Genomic DNA, 21,238 nt, shown 5'->3' on the forward strand with positions numbered 1-21,238 from the left:
ATCAGATTGAACAACTGATATTGCCATACACAAAATGGTGGCACCAGGAACTCTAGAAAGAGCATCAGCAGCTAAGTTTTCCCTTCCTGATTTGTACTGGATATCATAGTCAAACCCCATGAGTTTAGAAAGCCAAAATTGCTGGAATGGTGTGGATACTTTCTGTTGGAGAAGCCATTTCAAGCTTTTCTGATCTGTTCTAATAATGAAATGAGAGCTCATTAAATATTGCTCCCACTTTTGAACAGCAAACACAATAGCAAGCAACTCTTTCTCATACACAGATAATTTCTGCCACTTAGGTCCTAAAGCTCTACTTATGAAGGCCAAAGGATGATTATCCTGCATCAATACTGCACCAATCCCTGTATTAGATGCATCAGTCTCTACCACAAATGTTTTAGAGAAATCAGGAACTGATAGGACAGGTGCAGAAACTAAAGCTTGTTTAAGGGTATTGAAAGCCTTCTGAGTTGTATCAGACCAAGCAAAAGCTCCTTTCTTCAACAGATCAGTTAATGGTTTACTAATGAGAGAGTAGTGCATCACAAACTTTCTGTAGTACCCAGCCAGGCCTAAGAAACTTCTCAATTCTTTGGCTGATGTTGGTACAGGCCAACTTTCCACAGCAGCTATCTTATTGGGATCAGTTTCTACCCCTATTGCAGAAATATAATGACCAAGGTACTCAACCTTGTCAATAGCAAAGCAACATTTACTAGCTTTGGCAAACATCTTGTTACATCTCATCAGATCAAACACTTGAGTTAAATGGGACCAATGTTGTTCCTTGGATCTACTGTAAATCAGTATATCATCAAAGAAAACTAAAACACATTTTCTGAGTAAAGGTTTGAAAACATGATACATCCAACTCTGAAATGAGGCAGGTGCATTGGTTAGGCCAAATGGCATAACTAGGAACTCAAAGTGACCCGAATGTGTTTTGAAAGCAGTTTTGTAAACATCACTTTCCTGTACTCTAAGTTGATGGTAGCCAGCCCTCAAATCCAGTTTAGTAAACACTGAAGCACCTGCTAATTCATCAATTAACTCATCAATAACAGGTATAGGGAACTTGTTCTTAACAGTCCTGTTTTTTAATTCCCTATAGTCCACACATAATCTCCAAGTGCCATCCTTCTTTCCCACCAAAACTACAGGAGAAGCAAAGGGACTTGAACTGTTTTGAATAACACCCCTTTCCAGCATATCTTGAACCAATTGCTCAATCACATCTCTCTGCTTCAGTGGATATCTGTAAGGCCTGATGTTCACTGGTCTTGCATTGGGTTCCAATGGAATTGTATGATCAAATACTCCCCTGTGAGGTGGTAATTCTTCAGGGTCAGCAAATATATCCTTGTACTGCTCTTTCAAAGCTTCCAATGTACTGTCCCCTTATTGTGGAGTAACTGATTGATGTACAGGGTGAAAAGACATATCTCTTACTTGTAACAAACAGAGTTGAACTGCATTGGTTAACAACTTTGCTGAAGGAGCACCCTCTACTACTTTCACTTTCTGTGGGTGTATACCTTGTAAGACAAACTGACAACCATCCAAGTGAAATTCCATAAGCAAAGCTTTAAAATCCCAACATATAGGTCCTAGTGTTGCTAACCATTGGACTCCAAGAACCATATCACAGCCCCCCAAAGAGATTAGCATCATATCAGCTGTAAAAGATTTCCCTTGCATAGTCCAAGTGAAACCTTTGGAAACATGTTGGCATGCTAAATGATTGCCATCAGCTACAGTTACATGCTGTGATGGTATAGATTCAATGGCACATCCCATTTTCTTAGCCAACTCCAGGTCCAAGAAATTGTGAGTGCTTCCAGAATCCACTAGAACATGGAACAATTTGTTGTTTCTAGTGCCTGTCACTCTCATTGTTTGGAAGTTCTGGTTGCCAGATAATGCATTAAGAGACAAAATTGGCTCAGCTACCCCAGCACTGTCTAGCTCATCATCATCCCCATCATCCTCACTGACTTCTGATCCCTTGTCCTCGTTACTACTAGATATTTCCACAGTAAACAGCTGTGGTTCTTTAAATTGGCATTTATGTGATCTGTCATAGGGTGCATCACAGTAATAGCACAAACCTTTAGCAATTTTATCAGCTCTCACATCTGCTGGAATGTGTCTAAAGTTCTTGTTATATCTTGGGTTGAATTTGGTTGTTTGAGTGGGTTTTGTGTTTGGTGTAGGTAGCAATGCAGGTAGGTTGGTGTTTATGGGTTTGCTGGAGTTAAGAGGTACAGCTTGTATAGCTTTTTGATTGTAGTTAAAAGGGTATGGTTTAGAAGTATATGCTTTCTGTGGAAATGCTGCTAGTTGTTCTTCTTGTAACCTAGCAAATTCAACTGCCTCAGCAATTGTATTGGGTCTAAAGGCTTTAACAAAGGGTTTAACAATAGGATTTAAACCCCCAATAAAGCTTTCCAACACAAATTCTTCAGGTAACCCATGATGAGTGTTTATAACATCTGATTTCAAATCTTCAAAATTATCCAAGTAAGTTTCTATAGAATCAGTTTGCTGCAATTTGTTAAACTGTTCTACAGTGTTGGTGCCCCTATTATCCCTAAATCTAGTAGATAAATCTAGGCAAAACTCACCCCAATCCACATTTCTTTTAGTTGATAAGTAACTAGTTACCCACTTTTCTGCCTTATCAACCATATTAAGTGAAGCCAAATCTACTTTATGATCATCACTGATGTTGCAAAGGCTAAAATATCTGCTACATTTCTTGATCCAGACTCTACTATTAGTTCCATCAAATTTAGGAAAAGAAATTTTTGGATTATATCCAATAGGTTTAGCAGTATTACCCTCTCTTGGAGTTTCATTGTGTCTGCTGTGTTCAGAACTGGAATCTCTCATCTGATTCCTCAATTCCAGCAACAGATTCATCACCCCATCCAATTTCTTGGATTGATCTTCAATCTGAACAGATTGACTTTCAACCCTCTTTGATTGCTCGAGCAACTTTTCCTCCAATTGCCTCAAATGATCATCCATTGCTGCTCGTCTGGTTGCAGGAGCCATATTGAATTTTCAGTTAATCAATCAATTTGGTTCCAGGTCGACACTCAAATTTTTACAGAAGATCACACTGTCTAATTGATCGAATGTGATCAAATTAGCTCTGATACCAATGTTACAGGATTCTTAATCCTGTTATCAGCTTTGTGATAAACCACAGAATGAAGAAGGAGATAGCTTGCAGCATAAGAAAGAAGAAGAAGAAGAAGAAGGTTTAAGAACAGAAATAGAAACAGGCGGAATAGAAAGAGAGAATCAAGAAGGGAGAATTTAGAGAGGAGTTTGTAATATATTTCATGAATGAATCTCAGCTTACAGCATTTGAGTATATATTACAATTCCAGCTAGTTAACTTGTGATTTAAAGCTAACTCTAGTAACAACTGAATAACGGAATTCAGTTACACCAAATAACAGAAAGTCAATATTACTTTTGCAAAGTCAATGCGTTGACTATGATCTTGACTTATTTGTAATTCTTCCCTTAACAGACCGTATCGAGGTTTGGACGATTTTGATGATTGGTGTCATGTTTTTAACACAGTAAGCAGAAATATAGATTTTTGATGGTTATGAGGATGAGAAAAATCGCTGAAAAGGAGATAAAAGCATATCCAGCGGGTTCTAGTGCCATTATATTATTATATTATATTCGAAAATGATAAAGGTCGCAACATGCGACAGTTAAGTCGTGTCACAACGATGATATGACATGCTTCAGTGTCATAATTTAAATTAGAAATTAAAATATTTAACTTATATAACCTATTATACATGCATGCTTCAAAAAAAAAGTATTAGAATATTAAAACTCTAATTTTTTTCCTTATTTACATCGATTACCTTATTTACATATTTTCATAGTAAAAATATTGCATTGATAGTAAAAATAGTCCGATGACGCATAGCTTACGTGACGCTTATATGTACCAATTAAACTCCGACACGTAAGATTGCGACAAACTAAATGTTGTCGCAACTTGCGACCTTTATTATCACCCTATTATATTATACGGAGTATATACTTCTTGTTGTGATCCAATTAATGTTTTACCTTAGGATTTTGTTGTTTTAAGATCGATCACCTTCTATTATATACACATTTGACTTACCTATTTCCTAATTCGACTACGCTTTGCTTTACTTACTCACGGATCTCGATCATAACCCTTAATTTTATATATTTAACAACCTATTTATTACTCCCTCCGTCCCAGATTAGTTGTTACAATTTCCTTTTTCGTCTGTCCCAGATTAGTTGTTACACTTCTAAATTAGGAATGACCCCACAATTATTATATTGTCTCTCTTCCCACTAACTTTTTTTTTGTCCCCACACCCTCTCTCATTCAATTAAAAAAATATTTACACTAATATAAACCTGGTCCACGCTAACTTAGCATGTACCAGGGCAACGGAGTAATTAGTATGAGAAATATGTGTAACTGTCACGTGACAGTTATTTTATGATTTTAAATAGTAACTATATGCGTATTACAGTAACTATGTGATTTTAAAGAGTTACTATGTGTTTTGTAGAGTTTCAATGCGATTTGTGTTTATCCCACTTTATATACGTTTTAAATTTTTTATTTTTTAAAATTTCAGATCTACATTCTGTTCATTTCTCTTTCATTTCTCTCTCTTCATTTTCTCTCTATGCTTTTCAAAATTTAGCCCAAATTTCTAGGTTTTGTTCGATTTTCTTCGTAATTATCGTATAATTCTTATAATTGGATCTATTAGATGAGAAAAAATTGGAGGAAGTAGTAGTTCAAGAAGGAGATTCGTCGTTGCCGAAACCGAATCGAAGAATTTGCGCTCGTCTACAAATTTTCGCAAGAATTTTTAGATATCACATCTCGGTTTGTTGTTTTTTAAAGAATTTTAAGTCTATTTTTATTTAACATGTAAAAATTTGTTGTTTTGGAGAAATTAATGTTTGTCTTTTACCGAAATATCGTTTTCACTTCGCGAATTCGATCAATGACTTCACGATTTCAAATAGTAACTATATGAGTAATACAGTAACTATATGGTTTAAAGAGGTACTATGTAATTTTAATTGTTACTATATGTGTACAATAGTTACTATATTATTTTAAAGGTTACTATATGTGTACGTAAAATAGTTACTATATGTGTACAATAGTTATTATTTTGTTGAGTGATTTAAAATGTTTGTTGTTTTGTTGAAATTAGGGTTAGTGTTTCACATAGTTAGTATATAAATGATATAGTTACCTTTAATTTATGTTGTGAAATAGTATTTTTAATAGTCACTGAAATGTTCGTTGTGTTTATGTTAGTAGTAGTTTCTAGAGTAACTATATTTTTTTTAAAAGTCACTATAACTTTAAAACAGTAACTATGTGTTTAAAATAGTTACTATATTTTTTAGAAAGTTATTATGAGTTTAAAACAGTAACTATGTGTTTAAGATAGTTATTATGTTATGAAAAATTATAGTGACTTTTTGATAAAGAATAGTTACTATACGATTACGTTATGTACTATGTTATTTAGAGTATGTTTTTGTCCGCTTCTTAGATAGTGACTATATGATTATAATGGTTACTATATGTGTACAATAGTTACTGTATGATAATAATAGTCATTATATGTTTTACATAGTTACTATATGGTTTATATAGTTACTATATATTTGAAATAGGTACTATGTTTATTTTATCATGATTTGTTACCATATGTTTATTTTCTTCAATAGTTACTATATTATTTATATAGTTACTATATGTTTGAAATATGTAGTATGTTTATTTTATCATGATTTGTTACTATATGTTTATTTTCTTCAATTGTTACTATATTATTTATATAGTTACTATATGTTTGAAATAGGTAGTATGTTTATTTTATCATGATTTGTTACCATATGTTTATTTTCTTCAATAGTTATTGTATGTTTTATATAGTTACTATATGTTTGAAATAGGTACTATGTTAGTTTATTATGTTATGTGCATATTTTTTAGGTTTATTCTATATTTTTAGTGATGTAGTTACTATATTGTGGATCGAGTTACTATATTATTATCACACCAACTATGCCTGCAACTTTGTGACTAAATGACCATCAATAATATTTATAGGTACTATATCTTGTATTATAGTAACTATATGTTAGGTATAGTTTTTTATGTATATTATAATGTTATTTTTATGTTCAGCCTCTTTGTTGTCCTCTATGTTATTAGTAATAAGAGTTACTATGTTATGAACTCAATAACTATATGATCATAACAATAACTATATCTGCAACCCTGCTCGTATATGACTATCATTAATATTAAGAGATACTATATCATGTATAATAGTAACTATATGTTTTTAATAGTTACTATGTTATCATTATGTTTTTTTTATGTTCTTTCTTTGTACTCTATGTTATTAGTAATAAAAGTGACTATATTATTATGACAGTAACTAACAATAATTATATCTACGATTCTGCGAGTATCTTACCATCGTTAATTCTAAGAGTTACTATATGATTCATAATAGAAACTATATGTTTTACATAGTTACTATGTCATTTTTTCATATTTAAATGTTAAATCATTAACTTAGTTTAAATATTATTGATTCAGAAATACAAAGATGATGCACCCAAAATTGAAGTCGTGCAAAAAATAAATTTTGCAAGGAAACAAAAGCAAGAGAAGAAGAAAATCTTGACAACAATGAAAACCAAAACGTGGTAGAGGAAGGAGAGGACGTGTTGGTGGAAAAAAGAGACGTGGACGTGTCGATTAGTACGTTCAAAAAATATTTGAGTTTAACCTGGTTTATTTAATAGATGCAAATAATTACTCCGTAGAATGTCGTAGCTAAAACAACTAACCAAGTAGTTAATGTTTTCTTTATTACTGTTTAGGAGTTGTAATTACTGTTACTTTTGATATAGTTACTCTTTTTTATTTCAGTAATTATGTGATATACAATAGTAACTATATAATAGAAAAGGTTACTATATGACCTCTAAAACATCTGTATATCATATTGTTTATTTTATACTATAGTAAATTGTTTTACAGCTAAAGTTACTTTTCTATATGATATAGTTACTCTTTGGATAGAATAATTATTCTTATCGAAATGACTATATTATTATTGTTTTCATAGTTACTATTTTGAATATATAGTTACTTTACAGAACCTATAGTTTCTATAATTTACTTTTTTTGTCTGCAAGAATTAATATATAATTATTCTAATTTTTATAGTAATTGTTTTACAGTTAAAATTACTTTTCTATATGATATAGTTACTCTTTGGATAGAATAATTATTCTTATCGAAATGACTATATTATTATTATTTTTTCATAGTTACTATTCTGAAGATATAGTTACTTTACAGAACCTATAGTTTCTATAATATAAGACATCGATTATCCGGTTCACATTAATTTACAAAAACACCCTGGTCCACGATAATTATAGCGTGGACCAGGTCCATGCAAGTGGGATTGTTAAAAAAATACCCCACTAACTTCTATCACATCTACTTTTTCAATAAAATATTAAATAATAACCAAACAACCACTTATCACCTAAAACTTTGTGTAAAGGTAAGTGTAACGACTATTCTGGGACGGAGGGAGTAAGTATTATGTAATCTTTGTCACAGTTGGTAAGAACTCATAAATGTGGTAGTCGGGACCAAAATTCGATTATTCACCTGCCCCTTTTTCCAAGTCCATCAAACCTTTTAATCATTTTTCTCAAACCAACACACATAAAAACATTAGACCTTTCATCAAATTTCTCAAACCAACACACATAAAACATTAAACTATATTATTATTTTGACTCTATATTTTGTATAAATAAAATAACATTAATATAATAATCATATGTTTTACATTATATAATTGCCCATAAAAATTTATAGGGGCTCAATATCTGTACTTAGCACAGGGCCTCTATATTGCCAGAGATAGCCATGTCGAGGCCCCTTGTCCAGCAAGGCCCAAAGCGGTTGTCCCTCACATCACCGCTTAGAACCGACACTTTATTATAAAAATGTGGGTGAGTATATATTAACGGTGAGTCGTTTGAGTTTATGACCATTTTAAGCACGGAATACCAAATAATATTGTCAATGTGGTTATTGGACCGGTCAGTTCAGGATAGGTCAAAAAATATTTGGGTCATAAAAGGGCCATTTTAGGTAGATTAAAGTAGGTCGCAGGTAAATAGGGACCAATAATGAATTGAATAATAAATAAGCGAGGAAAAATGAAAAAAAGAGAGATAATTTAAATCGAATAGCGTGTGTGTTATTCACATGTTGTTGACTTAATAAGGTGGGTAGCAAAGGGCCTAAAACCCTAAAGTAGGATTTTGCAAAGTTCAATCAATAGACGGTTTTCTTCGATACGAAAACTATCCAAACATACATGAGTATAGCAGCTGCGTGGCAGCATCCAAACCATCGAGTATTCGAGTTTAAATTCCCCCGACGTGAAGGTAGTGTATGGTCAAGTTGACCAACAGTCCAACTCCCCGAGAGCCGAGAGGAGGAATATCGATTGACACTTGAATTATATAATTACTCAAGATAATTAGCGGCATAATCTGTGCAGGTACAGTAGTAGATTGTATAAAAGTTCGACAAAGAGGGCAGTTTTGGTGCTTTGTTATCCATTCGTCAATACAAAAACTATGAAACCTATGCCCGCAATGCTCCAGAGTCTTAACACCACCATTATTATCATGATGATGATCATCGACATCGCTGTTTATTCCGATGTTGAAACTATCCAAACATATCGCACAATCAGCGCAATTCCGAGATATTTCCATCAATTTCTCCACGTCTATCACCACTGATTCTACATTGCCCGTTGGCCTCTGCAATTGGACATCCCCTAGACGACCCTGACCCTGAGGTTGTCGTGGGTTGGCCAACACAATGACAGCCTGAGGAGCTGTTACGTTGACAGCAAGGTTGGAGTTTGACCTCCTACGCCGGATACAACATCCAACTATGTAAAGCGATACACAAGGGAAACAATATATGCAGATCACAAATATTGGAGTTAATAGGTTTAATATCTGATTAATATCCATTTTTAATTACCTGGTTTTTCTTACGCACTCGTATATCGTATATATGATACATGATTCAGGATTCATAATCAGATTAAGGAATTTACACTATACAATATCACTTCTATATCTTTATCTTTTTTTTTCAACTTAATCTCTTTAATTAGAGTTTTACTAGAATAAGGACTTGTCCTATTCCAATTTCATAATGTTATTATGTTGTTGCCAATTACCCATAAACACAACATCAAACCATAAATTTATAATCATAATGTAAATACAGCCGTCCAGGATGGAAATTTTCAAGCTATGTAAATTTTAAGTATCTAACCCCATACATCATACCTAAAATGAACCAAATGCCCCCTAACTCATAATCATAAATTACATTGCTAGAATACATAAAATGGGATTATAAACTATAGCCCCCGACAAAGGATCTAGTACTATACAATCCCCGTCAAAATATCTAATATTATACATATACAAAGTAGAATTTTTTCTTGAGCATGTGCAGCATCACATAAGCAATCATTAAAACCCAACCAATAAAAAATAGATTTATAATTAATTTAGAATTAAAAAATTCAAATTCCGCATAAGTAAGTTAATTTAAACGTTTTTTTATTGAAAATTAAAAAGAATTTGATTAGAGATTTTAAATTAATTAAAAATATAAAAATTATCTTTTGTGATAGGATAAAGGATAATAATTAGATTAAAATGAGCTTGTAAATTTGTAATAAGTATTGATATTGAATTAACATCGTGTTTGGGCTCCCAATTGATTCTCAATTGGGCCACTAAGTCCAAAGCCCAATGGCTCTAAACAACAGCATCAAACCTACCAATGGCTATTCAGCCATCCATTAAGGCCCAAGGCCCAATAACAATAAGTGACCTATGGGCATTTATTATGCAAACACTATAAATAGGCCGCCAAGGCTCACACCTCAAGGTACGTCCAATTTATCGCCTTAAGACTACTCTTCTAGAGAACTTCTCTCTAGAATCCGAGCATCATTCTTACTTAGGCATCGGAGGGGCTTTCCTCGGAAACACCCCCGAGGCCAGTGACTTTGCTCTTGTGCAGGTGAATTCGGACTCCACTCATTCAAACAAGCAAGATCTTCAACACATACAAAAGGGCCTTCACTCAAGCCCATTGTTTCCATCTTTACAACACCGGAACAATTTGGCGCCGTCTGTGGGGAAGAACACTTCAAAGCCTTTGGAAGACATCAACCACCTCTTTCCGCGAAAATGGTGAATGATGTTGTTAACAATGACGACGATATGATGGTGCGGTCAGATTCAGAATCTGACCAAGAGGGGCACCCTCAATCGATGGCGAGGTCACAGCCAAGCAGAGCTACGACCGCCACAAATGCAGGACCTCCGATTCCAACTAGGGAAGAGCTCACTGCGGCCATGACCATCATGCAAAACTTCCTCTTCAATGAGAAGCAGCAAGGACTGGCAAACGACCGCAGAGAAGAGAGGAGGACCAGGCGAAGGCTGAACGAGCCACCCAGTGCGGAAGTGTCCAGACCCGAACGAGAACTCCTTCCCTTGACAGGAACACACTTGACGTCGAGGTGGACGGAAAGCACGTGGGACACCCAAAAAAGGGCACAACAGCAACCAGATTGGTTTGCGAGACCATCGCCTACTCCAACAGCTCTCCAAAGCGAATCAACTACTCGTAACACTCGGATCCGAAGCTCGGTGCTCAGCAGGTTGAGGCCCTCGGTCCACTCAAGGTTAAGACCTTCGATCCACACGAGACTCGGGGTAGGTGAGTCGAGCAGATCTGGCGAACGACCCGAGGTCAGTAGCCGAGAAAGAAGAAGAGACAGGAGGCATGATCGAACCCCTAGCCCCCATCGTACGCCCGAACGTTCTAATCATAGAACCTCGGCAAACGAAGGCATCAGGGCTAGACTCGGGAAAAGAATCATGACTCCTACGTCATCCCCTTTCTCGGACGAGCTGATTATGGAAGAAATACCGAAGGTAAGACTGCCAGCTCACCTAACCTACGGCGGAATCACAGATCCGAGGGATCATGTCATCTCCTACGAGCAGCAAATGTTCTTGAGTCCCTACTCCGAAGCATGCTGGTGTAAATACTTCCCAACCACGCTAACCGGAGTGGCGGGAGAGTGGTTTAGATCGCTGCCGAAGGGATCGATCAAGAGCTGGAAAAAGCTGAAAAAGAGATTCTGCACACAGTTCGTGAGCAACAATCGCCCCGAGCGAACCACAGCAGAACTGACCTCAATCCAACAAGAAAGAGACGAAAGTCTGAGAGAATTCATGGCCAGATTCATGAAGGAATCAACAAACATACCAAACTTGCAGCCAGACGTGGCCATCTTCGCCTTGAAGCACGCGCTCCAGGAAGGGAAGTTCCGTGACGAACTCTCAATGAAGAACCCCTCCAGAATAGCTGACGTGCTCCAAATGGCTGACGCGTTCATCAGAACCGAGGAGTTCAACAAGGCCGCTGCAAGACTGAAAGGATCGTCGGATCCGAGAGACACAAAGAATACCCAGAGCAAGCCCGAGGGTAGCTCAAGGAAGGGGAAAGAGAAAATAGGAGCTAGAGAGATGAGCCCGAAGAAAGACGGGAGAAGGGGTGAACTTCAACCCAAGTACACCAACTACACTCCACTAGCTCTGCCCCGAAAGGAGATATTCAGCCTCAACAGAAATGACGAAAAGTGGAAACTACCTGGGAAGCTCAAGTCCAACCCAGCTCGGAGAAACAAGAACAAATGGTGCGAGTTCCATGATGACTTCGGTCACCATACCGAAGAATGCAACTCGCTGAAAGACAACATTGAGGACCTCGTTCGCCGAGGCTACCTGAAACAGTACTTGTTAGACCGAAGGGAGGAAAAAGAAAAGGCCGCAAGCGGCAAACAACACGAGCAACCCCAGAAAAGGGTCTACGAAGCAACAGGGCACAAGAAAAATGACATCCTAGTGGTGTTCGGGGGACAGAAGTCTGGCCAGGCCAGCAAAAAACACCTAAGAGCCCTCTCCCATCGGGTCAACTTCAGCGCGGTGGGAGACAACCAGCCACACCCCCCGAACATGACCTTCACTGCTGATGATTGCTTCGGAGTCCAGTACAAGCATGATGATCCTCTGGTCATCTCCATGGACCTCAATAACCACAACGTACATCGAGTATTAGTCGACGGAGGAAGTGCCGTCAATATCATCTTCAGAAACTGCTTCGAGCAGCTGATCCTCGAAGAGCCAGAGGAAGCACTGACGAAAGTCAGTTATCCTCTGATCGGATTCAACGGATCCGCAGCTATCCCTCGAGGAAAGATCACCCTGCCAGTCACAGTGGGCGAAGGCCAGGCAGCAAAAACCCTTCGGGACGAATTTTTGGTGATGGACTGCGACTCCGTATACAACGTAATCATGGGGAGAACCATGATTCACAAGATGCAAGCAGTCCCCTCCACATACCACCAGCTGATGATATACGTCTCGGATGCAGGATTCGCCGAACGAATCAGGGGTGATCAAGAAGTGGCGAGAAGAACCTGCCACACTGCTGTCCGAAAGCCCAAACTAGAGGACGGCCCCGAGGAAGAAAAAGGAGCTAAGGGAGAAGAAAGCGAGGCAAAAAGAAGAAGAGCAAGCACGAGCAGCTTGTCTCCCGCAGAAGTTGATGCTCGCCCCGAAACCCTATCTCCCGAACCAGATCAAGAAATGGAGGATATCTTCCTCGAAGATAATTCAGACAGGAGCGTCCGAATAGGCAAGGGCCTAAGCTCGGGGCTCCGAATCGATTTGATCCGACTACTCAGGGATCACAAAGACATCTTCGCATGGTCAGCAGCAGATATGCCAGGGATAAATCCGAAGCTGATTTGTCACAAGCTGGATGTCAACGCTGAAGCTCGGCCAATCAAGCAAAAAAAGAGAAATTACTCCTCGGAGAAAAACAAAGCCATCGCCGAGGAGGTTAAAAAGTTGCAAGAGGCCGGATTCATCGAACCATGCATGTATCCGAAGTGGCTGGCCAACGTGGTGATGGTCAAGAAAGCGAACGGCTCATGGCGAATGTGCGTAGATTTCACAGATCTGAACCGAGCCTGCCCCAAAGACTGCTATCCCCTGCCAAGGATAGATCAACTGGTTGACTCCACCAGCGGCCATGCACTGCTCAGCTTCATGGATGCCTTTTCAGGCTACCACCAAGTATTCATGCACCCCGATGACAGGGCAAAGACAGCGTTCATCACAAGCGCAGGAGTGTTCAACTACAAAATGATGCCTTTCGGCTTAAAAAATGCCGGAGCCACCTACCAGAGGTTAGTTGACCACGTCTTCGCCGACCAGAAAGGGAGGAACGTGGAGGTCTACGTGGATGACTCCATCGTAAAAAGCATCAAGGAGGAAGACCATGTCAAAGACTTGGCAGAGACCTTCGGAAATCTGAGGAAATACAGCATGAAGCTGAACCCAAAAAAATGCGTCTTCGGGGTGAAGTCAGGGAAATTCCTCGGATTCATGGTGAGCGAAAGAGGAATTGATGCGAACCCAGACAAAGTCCAAGCGGCATTGGATTTACCCGAGCCGAAGACCAAGAGAGATGTGCAGAGGCTAACCGGCAGGTTAGCCGCACTAACAAGGTTCATATCAAAAGCCTCGGACAAGGGAGCCCCCTTCTTCAAGGCACTGAAACCAAAGAACCTCCCCGGAGGAGAAGCAGAACCAGTCAAGAAAAAGGGGGTCCCGAGGAAAGTGGATCCCGAACTGATATGGGAACAGGAGCAAAAAGAAGCTTTTCAGCAACTCAGAGCCCACCTAGCTCAACTGCCGACACTGGCCAGACCAAAGGAGGGGGAAACCCTGTACCTATATGTCGCAGTTAGCCCTGGAACCGTCAGCGCAGTGCTTCTTCGGGAAGAAGAAAAGAAGCAACAGCCAATCTACTTCACCAGCCGAACACTTACAGGAGCCGAAACCCGGTACCCACTCATCGAGAAAGTCGCATATGCAGTAGTGGTAGCTGCACGAAAACTGAGGCCATACTTCGACTCCCACCAGATCACAGTGCTAACTGACCAACCGCTCGAAAAAGTACTCGACAAAATAGAGAGGTCAGGAAGATTGGCTGCCTGGGCCTTCGAACTATCAGAGTTCGGCATCAAATATCAGCCGAGGACAGCAATCAAAGCACAAGCATTGGCAGACTTCTTGGCCGAGTGCTCATACCAGGAAATGTTGGATGATACGAAAAGCACTTGGGAGGTCTTCACTGACGGATCTTCCACAGTAAACGGCTCAGGGGCAGGAGTTGTACTAATCCCCCCGACGGGGAAAAGCATAGAGTATGCATTGAAGTTCGGCTTCAAAGCAACCAACAACGAGGCCGAATACGAGGCCGCAATCGCAGGGATAGAGCTTTGTTTATCCCTGGAGGCCGAACATGTTCGCCTCAAAACTGATTCCCAGCTTGTAGCCAACCAGATCCGAGGAGAGTATGAGGCCAAATGGCCCAGCATGACAGCCTATTTAGCAAAGATTAAATCCTTAACGTCAAAGTTAAGATCCTTTGAAGTCATCCTCATTCCCCGAGGACAGAACGCGCAAGCAGACGCACTGTCAAAACTCGCAAGCTCGACACTCATCGACCTAAACAGGTCGGTCCACGTGGAAGTTCACCAGGAGAGAAGCATCGACTTGCTACCCACCACAGTATGCAGCTTACGCACCGAACCGAGCTGGATGGACGCAGTAGTTGCATACAAAGAAAGGGGAGAACTTCCTGAAGATAAGCTGCAAGCGAGAAAACTGAAAAGATTCAACAGATGGTTCATCATCAGCGCCGAAGGAGAGCTCATGAGGAAATCATTCTCTGCTCCGCTGCTAAAATGTGTGGGTCCAACAGACGCTGACTACATCCTAAGGGAAATCCACCTCGGGATATGCGGAAACCACATTGGAGGTAGGACATTAGCACATAAAGCCCTTCGGGCTGGGTACTGGTGGCCCACTATGGTTTCCGAGGCAAAGCAGATGGCAAGGAAATGCGAGAAATGCCAAAAGTTCGCACCAGCCATCCATCAACCAGCTCAAGCCCTACAATCAACACTGTATCCCTTACCATTCGCACAGTGGGGGTTAGACATCATTGGTCCCTTCCCCTCAGCGACGAACCAGAAGAAGTGGTTGATTGTAGGAGTCGACTATTTTAGCAAATGGATCGAAGCCGAAGCTGTCTCCTCCATCACCGAACCTCAGGTCCGCAAGTTCATATGGCAGAACATCATCACAAGGTTCGGCATACCAAGACTGATGGTCTTCGACCACGGGAAACAGTTCGACAACACCCCGTTGCAAAAGTGGTGCAAACAGTTCGGCATACACCTAGCATACTCGGCAGTCTGTCACCCACAAAGCAACGGGCAAGCCGAAGCCGCTAACAAACTCATCCTCAACGCACTCAAGAAAAGAGTCGAGGATGACAAAAACAAATGGTTAGAAGAGCTACCCGGAACGCTATGGTCCCTTCGGACCACTGAAAAAGAAGCTACCGGACAAACACCGTTCCACCTTGTATACGGATCCGAAGCTGTAATTCCTGTGGAAATCGGAACAGAAAGCCTGAGGATCCAGGCATACAACAGGTATGATGGGCTCCAAGGAGAAAGCAACAACCAGCTTCTATCCGAAGCTCTCGATCTACTGGATGAAGCTCGGAACGATGCAAGGACACTCAACGCAGCCTATTTGCAGAGGGTCAACAAGCATTACAACCGAAGAGTCAACGCCAGACCCCTAAAAGTCGGTGATCTAGTACTCAGAAACGCCGCCTCGGTTCAGAAAGGACGGATCCATGGCAAACTCTCAGCCACTTGGGAAGGACCATACATCATCCATTCCGAAAAAAGGCCAGGCACGTATATGCTGAAACAGTTAGATGGAACAATTCTGAAGAACCATTGGAATACCGATGTTCTCAAGAAATATTTTGTATGATCTCTGTCTGTAAACCAAGTAAGTTGTTTAATGAGAAGAGGAAAGCCATTGGCACCATGTGTTTCATTAAACTTATCTCTACATTTATTGTCCCTTTATATATATATGCAGCCTCGGATCTGATCAATCCGAGACCAAAAACAGGTTGACTTTGCCCATTCCTTGATAAAATGCAAGAAATGACCAAATCATACACTTCAGGGAACCGTCCAGAATCCTCGGATTCGCGGTACCCTAATAAAATTTGTTCGCAACAAACAGTCGCTCGAATCAAGTTATAAAACTCCGGCTCAGATCCACGGATCGCCGAAGGCATAACTAAAGAGGCAGACTAGCGATCTCTTGCCCAGGTTTCCGAACCACAAGAGATCGGAAGAACAATCCAAACCTCTGAGCAGATCGACGGATTTGAAGAGTCTGGAAACTAAAGAGTCTCTTAGCAGATCTACGGATTTGAAGAACTCGCAAAACTAAAGAGTCTCTTAGCAGATCTACGGATTTGAAGAACTCGCAAAACTAAAGAGTCTCTTAGCAGATCTACGGATTTGAAGAACTCACAAAGTCAAAGAGTCTCTTAGCAGATCTACGGATTTGAAGAACTCGCAAAACTAAAGAGTCTCTTAGCAGATCTACGGATTTAAAGAGCTCGCAAGATCAAAAGGTTTTTAGCAAGTCTACAGAAAGAGGAGCTCGAGAAATCTACGGATTTAAAGACCTAAAAATTGCGAAAGAACAAGTTGAAAAGAAGCAGCCAAGTAACAAACATTCATTTTTTATTCAATATTTGGGGGTACAAACACATCGAAAACCTCAAAAATTGAAAACAAAATGAAACAAGTTAAAATCGGCAGCCATCAACAGACAATACCGGCCTACCGAAGTACTAAAGAAAGCAAAAAGAAATGAGTACAACGCAGCGCCGAGGCAAAAGGGGGAAAAGCAAGCACATATTCGGAAGTCCTCAACTGGAACCGACCGACTCTGAAGAAGACGACTGCCCGAATCCCTAACTCTTGGGAGTCTCAGAAGCGGCCCCTAGGGGAGCATCCTTCGAAGAACCCCCAGCAGTGGTATCACCTTCGGAAGTTGCCTTCTGGGCCCGAGCCTCTGCAAGAGCAGCTTGGCGTTCAGCTTCAGCTTCATCTCGATCAGCTTGGCATTCCACCAAGTGGTCCTCGGCCTGCATCCATAGAGGAACTTTCTCGTTCCAAGGGAAGTGAGGCATGTGCTTCGCAAACATGCGCCGAGCACCCAGGATGCCGTTCCAGTACTGCTCTCTACACTGATCAGCAGTGTAGAGGTTGACTCGCTCCTGCTCCAGCTTCCGAATATAGTCATCTTTTTCCCGAAGCTTCAGCCGAAGGACAGGCACCTTATCAGCTTGCTGCTGGATCAGCTCCCGATGCTGGACAAAATGGTGGAGCCTTAACTCCGCCTCTTTACGCTCCTTGTCGGCCGCTTCAAATTTAGACTTCATCTCCTGGAAGAGTCTATCTTTTTCCTCAAGTTCGCTAGCGAACTTAGCGGCCATATCCTTCTTCTCCTCAGCAAAGGAAGCGATCTTCTCAGCATCCTCTTCAACTCGGAAGATGAGCTGGCCAACCTCGGTCCCGATCTTCTCAGCAGACTCTCTAGCCTCGCGACTATAGTGAAGGTACAGCTGCTTGAGTTCCGTAAGCTCGGAGAGGAGTTGCCCAGCCTTCTGGTCCAAAATGGGAATATCACGAGCATAAGCCTCACGATATTTCCTCAGTTGTTTCTCCTCAACCGAGCTACACTCGGAAGCGAACGAAGACCAGAAAACAGCCTGGGAACGAGAGAAAGATGAGCAAAATAGGAAAAACATAAAACAAAAACACAACTCAAAGAGAAAAATCTAGCAAATTACCTCGTTCAGATAGTACTGGGCCATCATTGCCGGATTCCTCTCTTCGGCCCCAGGAACCCTCCACTGCGGGTTAGCACGAAGCAGATTCTCCCGAGCAGCCTCGGGGCCCACCAAGGATCCCACGTGAGCCAAAGGGTCCTCTCCCAAAATCGGAGCCCTGGCATATCGAGCCATCGCCTCCCTTACTTCTTCGGGGATCCGTTTTAGCGGAACATCCGAACAGGGATCAGCATGGATCAGCCTATCCAGGGCCGAGGTAGAAGTAGAACCCAAAGTTGAGTGGCGCCTCTTCCTCGTCAAACCTTGCTCGGGCTGCTCCTCCTCTCCAGCAGAGGGAACCTCCTTCTGAACCTCGGGGACCGCAGCTTCGGGGCCCGAGAGATCTATCATCTCCTTGTCTGGACTCTTCTCCCTCTCGAAGGGAAGATCAGCAGACTCCTTCTTCTCCCCAGCTACCTCAGGGACATCCGAACCAGGAACAAAATCGGCTTCAATCGCCTCCATCACCTCGGTGATATCCTGGATTTCGATCCCCAAAGCAGCAGATGGTTTAAGGGGAGAAGGGATGATATCTTCCTCGATCAGCGGCTGATCCACGGCCGGCGTTTCAGCAACCACCACACTCTTTAACTTCTGCCCTGGCAAGGGCATGAAGTGAAGAAGATTCTTAGGAGGAGGCATGACTTCCGAAACTGCTTCCTGCATAGCAAGCATTCAAAGATTAGTTTCCGAAAAGGGGAGAAACGAACTACAAAAACTCCAAGTCAGAACAAATACCTTCTCCGAGGGCTGAGAAGCCTTCGCTTTCTTCGGATGCGTGGAAGGCCTCAAAAGAGTGCTACCCTTCCTTTTGCGTTGATCCTAAAAAGGGGAGACCAAGGGTCAACGAATGTAAAAGAAGAAAAAGGAAGAAATAGAGAAAAAAGCGGGAAATACCCGGTTCCTAGATAAAGAGATATCTATCCGAGCCGGAGATGAAACCGAAGGAACGGCACGCGGCACAGCGTCAGTCCCAGGACCCTAAAAAGATGGTCCAGGACCAAGACGTTAGCCGACGGCCAACCGAAAAGAAAAAGATAAACAGAAAATCGAGCCTATAAATGAACACTCACCGGATCCGAAGTCGTCTTCAACTCAGGAAGCACAACCTTCACAGGAACAGCTTCAACAGAAGAGGCGGAATCCCACGGATCAGCTCGAACTTCGGATATCCGAGCAACCCCCAAAGGAGACAACACGTAATCCTTCAGACGAGGATTACGAGGGTTATCTTTTCCGAACTTGTACTCGGGAGCCGGGTCGTGAATAGTCTTCAAATCCAAAGAAATGCCCAACTTCTTAGGATCAATGCAGCTAAAGCCGTACTCTGCAAAAACAAAGCACAAAACATGTCAGCAAAACGAAACAGGAAAGAGGACAAACTCACTGAAAAAACGGTCTCAGCCGAAAGACACCTACCCCTGTCAAAAATCCTGCTGAGACCGGCAACAGCAAGAATGTCCTCCCTCAGAATGTAATTGAGATTCGGGAGCCAGCTAGACGGCAGTCGGTGGTTATCCTCTTGAGCCAAGAACCACTGGAGGAGGTCCACATAGTGGCGATGGTTCCGATCTGGAGCCGCCACACCCCTCATATCAGGATCAGGAGCCACGAACCACTTCGGAGGACGATAAAAGTTGGGATGCTTCGGATCCGTCGGCACACGGACGAGCAACCACTCCGTCTTCCAATTGTGGTCAGAGCTAAGGTAGGGGTACGCCGTGATGTAGTTCGGATCCCCCCTCTTTCGGGACTTCTTGTTGACAATGGTCCACCAACCATACCCATCACCCTTGGAAGCATGGTTGAGAACCAGATCGTGAAGATCCCGAAAAATAGCGACAGAGCAAGGGAAATTGACGAAGTCACACACCCATCTAAATCCGATTATGTGCCTCATAGATTTGGGTGTGAGCTGGGCCAAACTAATGTTGTACGACACCAAAACCTCGGATACGAACGGATCCAAAGGAAAGCGGAGACCATTCTCCAAATGGTGAGTATACACGGAAATGAACCCCCTCGGTGGATGAGTCACCCGAGGACGCTCTTGTTCAGGAAGCTCGCACCAGTACCCCAAGGCATGCTGAATTCCGTATAGCTCCTCGGCCTTCCGATGATAATTCCCTAACTTCGCTTCCACCAACCAGTCACCGCTGACCGATTTCTCCAACGGACCGTCGATCTGCGTGGTCTCATGCAAAATTGAGGCATACTTGCCCTTCGGATCAGCTTCCGACCAATGAACTGGAAACTCGGAGTAACGACGACGAACACCCGAAAAACCAGCTCTCTCACCAGAGGTTGCACGTTCATCTTCGGAAGCATCCCAACCAATCGAACTCTTCTCCAACGGCCTCTCCGAAGGTCGACCCCTCGAAGATTTCGGTAACCTCCCCGAAGGCACGTTCTCTCTCTCACTAGAGGAGCCAACAACGAACTTGTTTTTGCCCCTATTCTTTGCCATGGTCGCGAAATCTCGATCTAGGGTTTAGATTGAGGGGTAGAAGGAAGAACGAAGAAAAAAGGAGAACTCAGAAACAAATTACCTTTTTCCGAAGCGGAATTCGCCGATAAAGCGAACAACACAAGTTCCCGAAGTCTAAAGTTGGCCGAATTTCGTAGATCTGAAGAAGCAAATTGCACTGCGATCGCCGGAATTTAGAGAGAGAATGGGTTTGAAATAAGGAGTAAAAAGTTTAAAAGGAGCAAGGCACCCAGTATTTATAGAAAAGAGAAAGGGCGCATCAACTTCCTCAAACCCACGATCTCCATGACACAGTACAATTCCCAACACTTGTCATCAATGCAAATCATCCCTTTTCAAAAAAGAGAGGGAACTTTCGGACTTCTGACAGCTGGAAACCCACCCATTTAATTCTAAATGGACCGGGTCTGGGGGGCATGTTGTTTGGGCTCCCAATTGATTCTCAATTGGGCCACTAAGTCCAAAGCCCAATGGCTCTAAACAACAGCATCAAACCTACCAATGGCTATTCAGCCATCCATTAAGGCCCAAGGCCCAATAACAATAAGTGACCTATGGGCATTTATTATGCAAACACTATAAATAGGCCGCCAAGGCTCACACCTCAAGGTACGTCCAATTTATCGCCTTAAGACTACTCTTCTAGAGAACTTCTCTCTAGAATCCGAGCATCATTC

The 21,238-nt window shown here is 41.6% G+C and overlaps 2 protein-coding genes across 2 annotated transcripts; both read right to left on the reverse strand.

Moving 5' to 3' along the window:
- Nucleotides 1-3,149: 3,149 nt before the first annotated feature.
- LOC130463447 (RING-H2 finger protein ATL51-like) lies at nucleotides 3,150-9,153 on the reverse strand. Its single transcript, XM_056832582.1, has 2 exons — nucleotides 8,576-9,153; nucleotides 3,150-3,234 (listed from the first exon to the last, which is right to left on the reverse strand). The coding sequence occupies exons 1-2, from the start codon at nucleotides 9,151-9,153 to the stop codon at nucleotides 3,150-3,152; spliced, it is 663 nt and encodes a 220-aa protein (XP_056688560.1).
- A 7,790-nt stretch (nucleotides 9,154-16,943) lies between these two features.
- On the reverse strand, nucleotides 16,944-21,003 carry LOC130462673 (uncharacterized). The gene is made up of 5 exons (XM_056831420.1): nucleotides 19,493-21,003; nucleotides 19,147-19,400; nucleotides 18,812-18,895; nucleotides 18,035-18,733; nucleotides 16,944-17,953 (listed from the first exon to the last, which is right to left on the reverse strand). Exons 1-5 carry the CDS (start codon nucleotides 20,538-20,540, stop codon nucleotides 17,153-17,155), a joined length of 2,886 nt encoding a protein of 961 aa, XP_056687398.1. The 5' UTR covers nucleotides 20,541-21,003; the 3' UTR covers nucleotides 16,944-17,152.
- Nucleotides 21,004-21,238: the final 235 nt, after the last annotated feature.

This window comes from Spinacia oleracea, chromosome 6 (assembly GCF_020520425.1).
Source record: "Spinacia oleracea cultivar Varoflay chromosome 6, BTI_SOV_V1, whole genome shotgun sequence".
Taxonomy (NCBI): domain Eukaryota; kingdom Viridiplantae; phylum Streptophyta; class Magnoliopsida; order Caryophyllales; family Amaranthaceae; genus Spinacia; species Spinacia oleracea.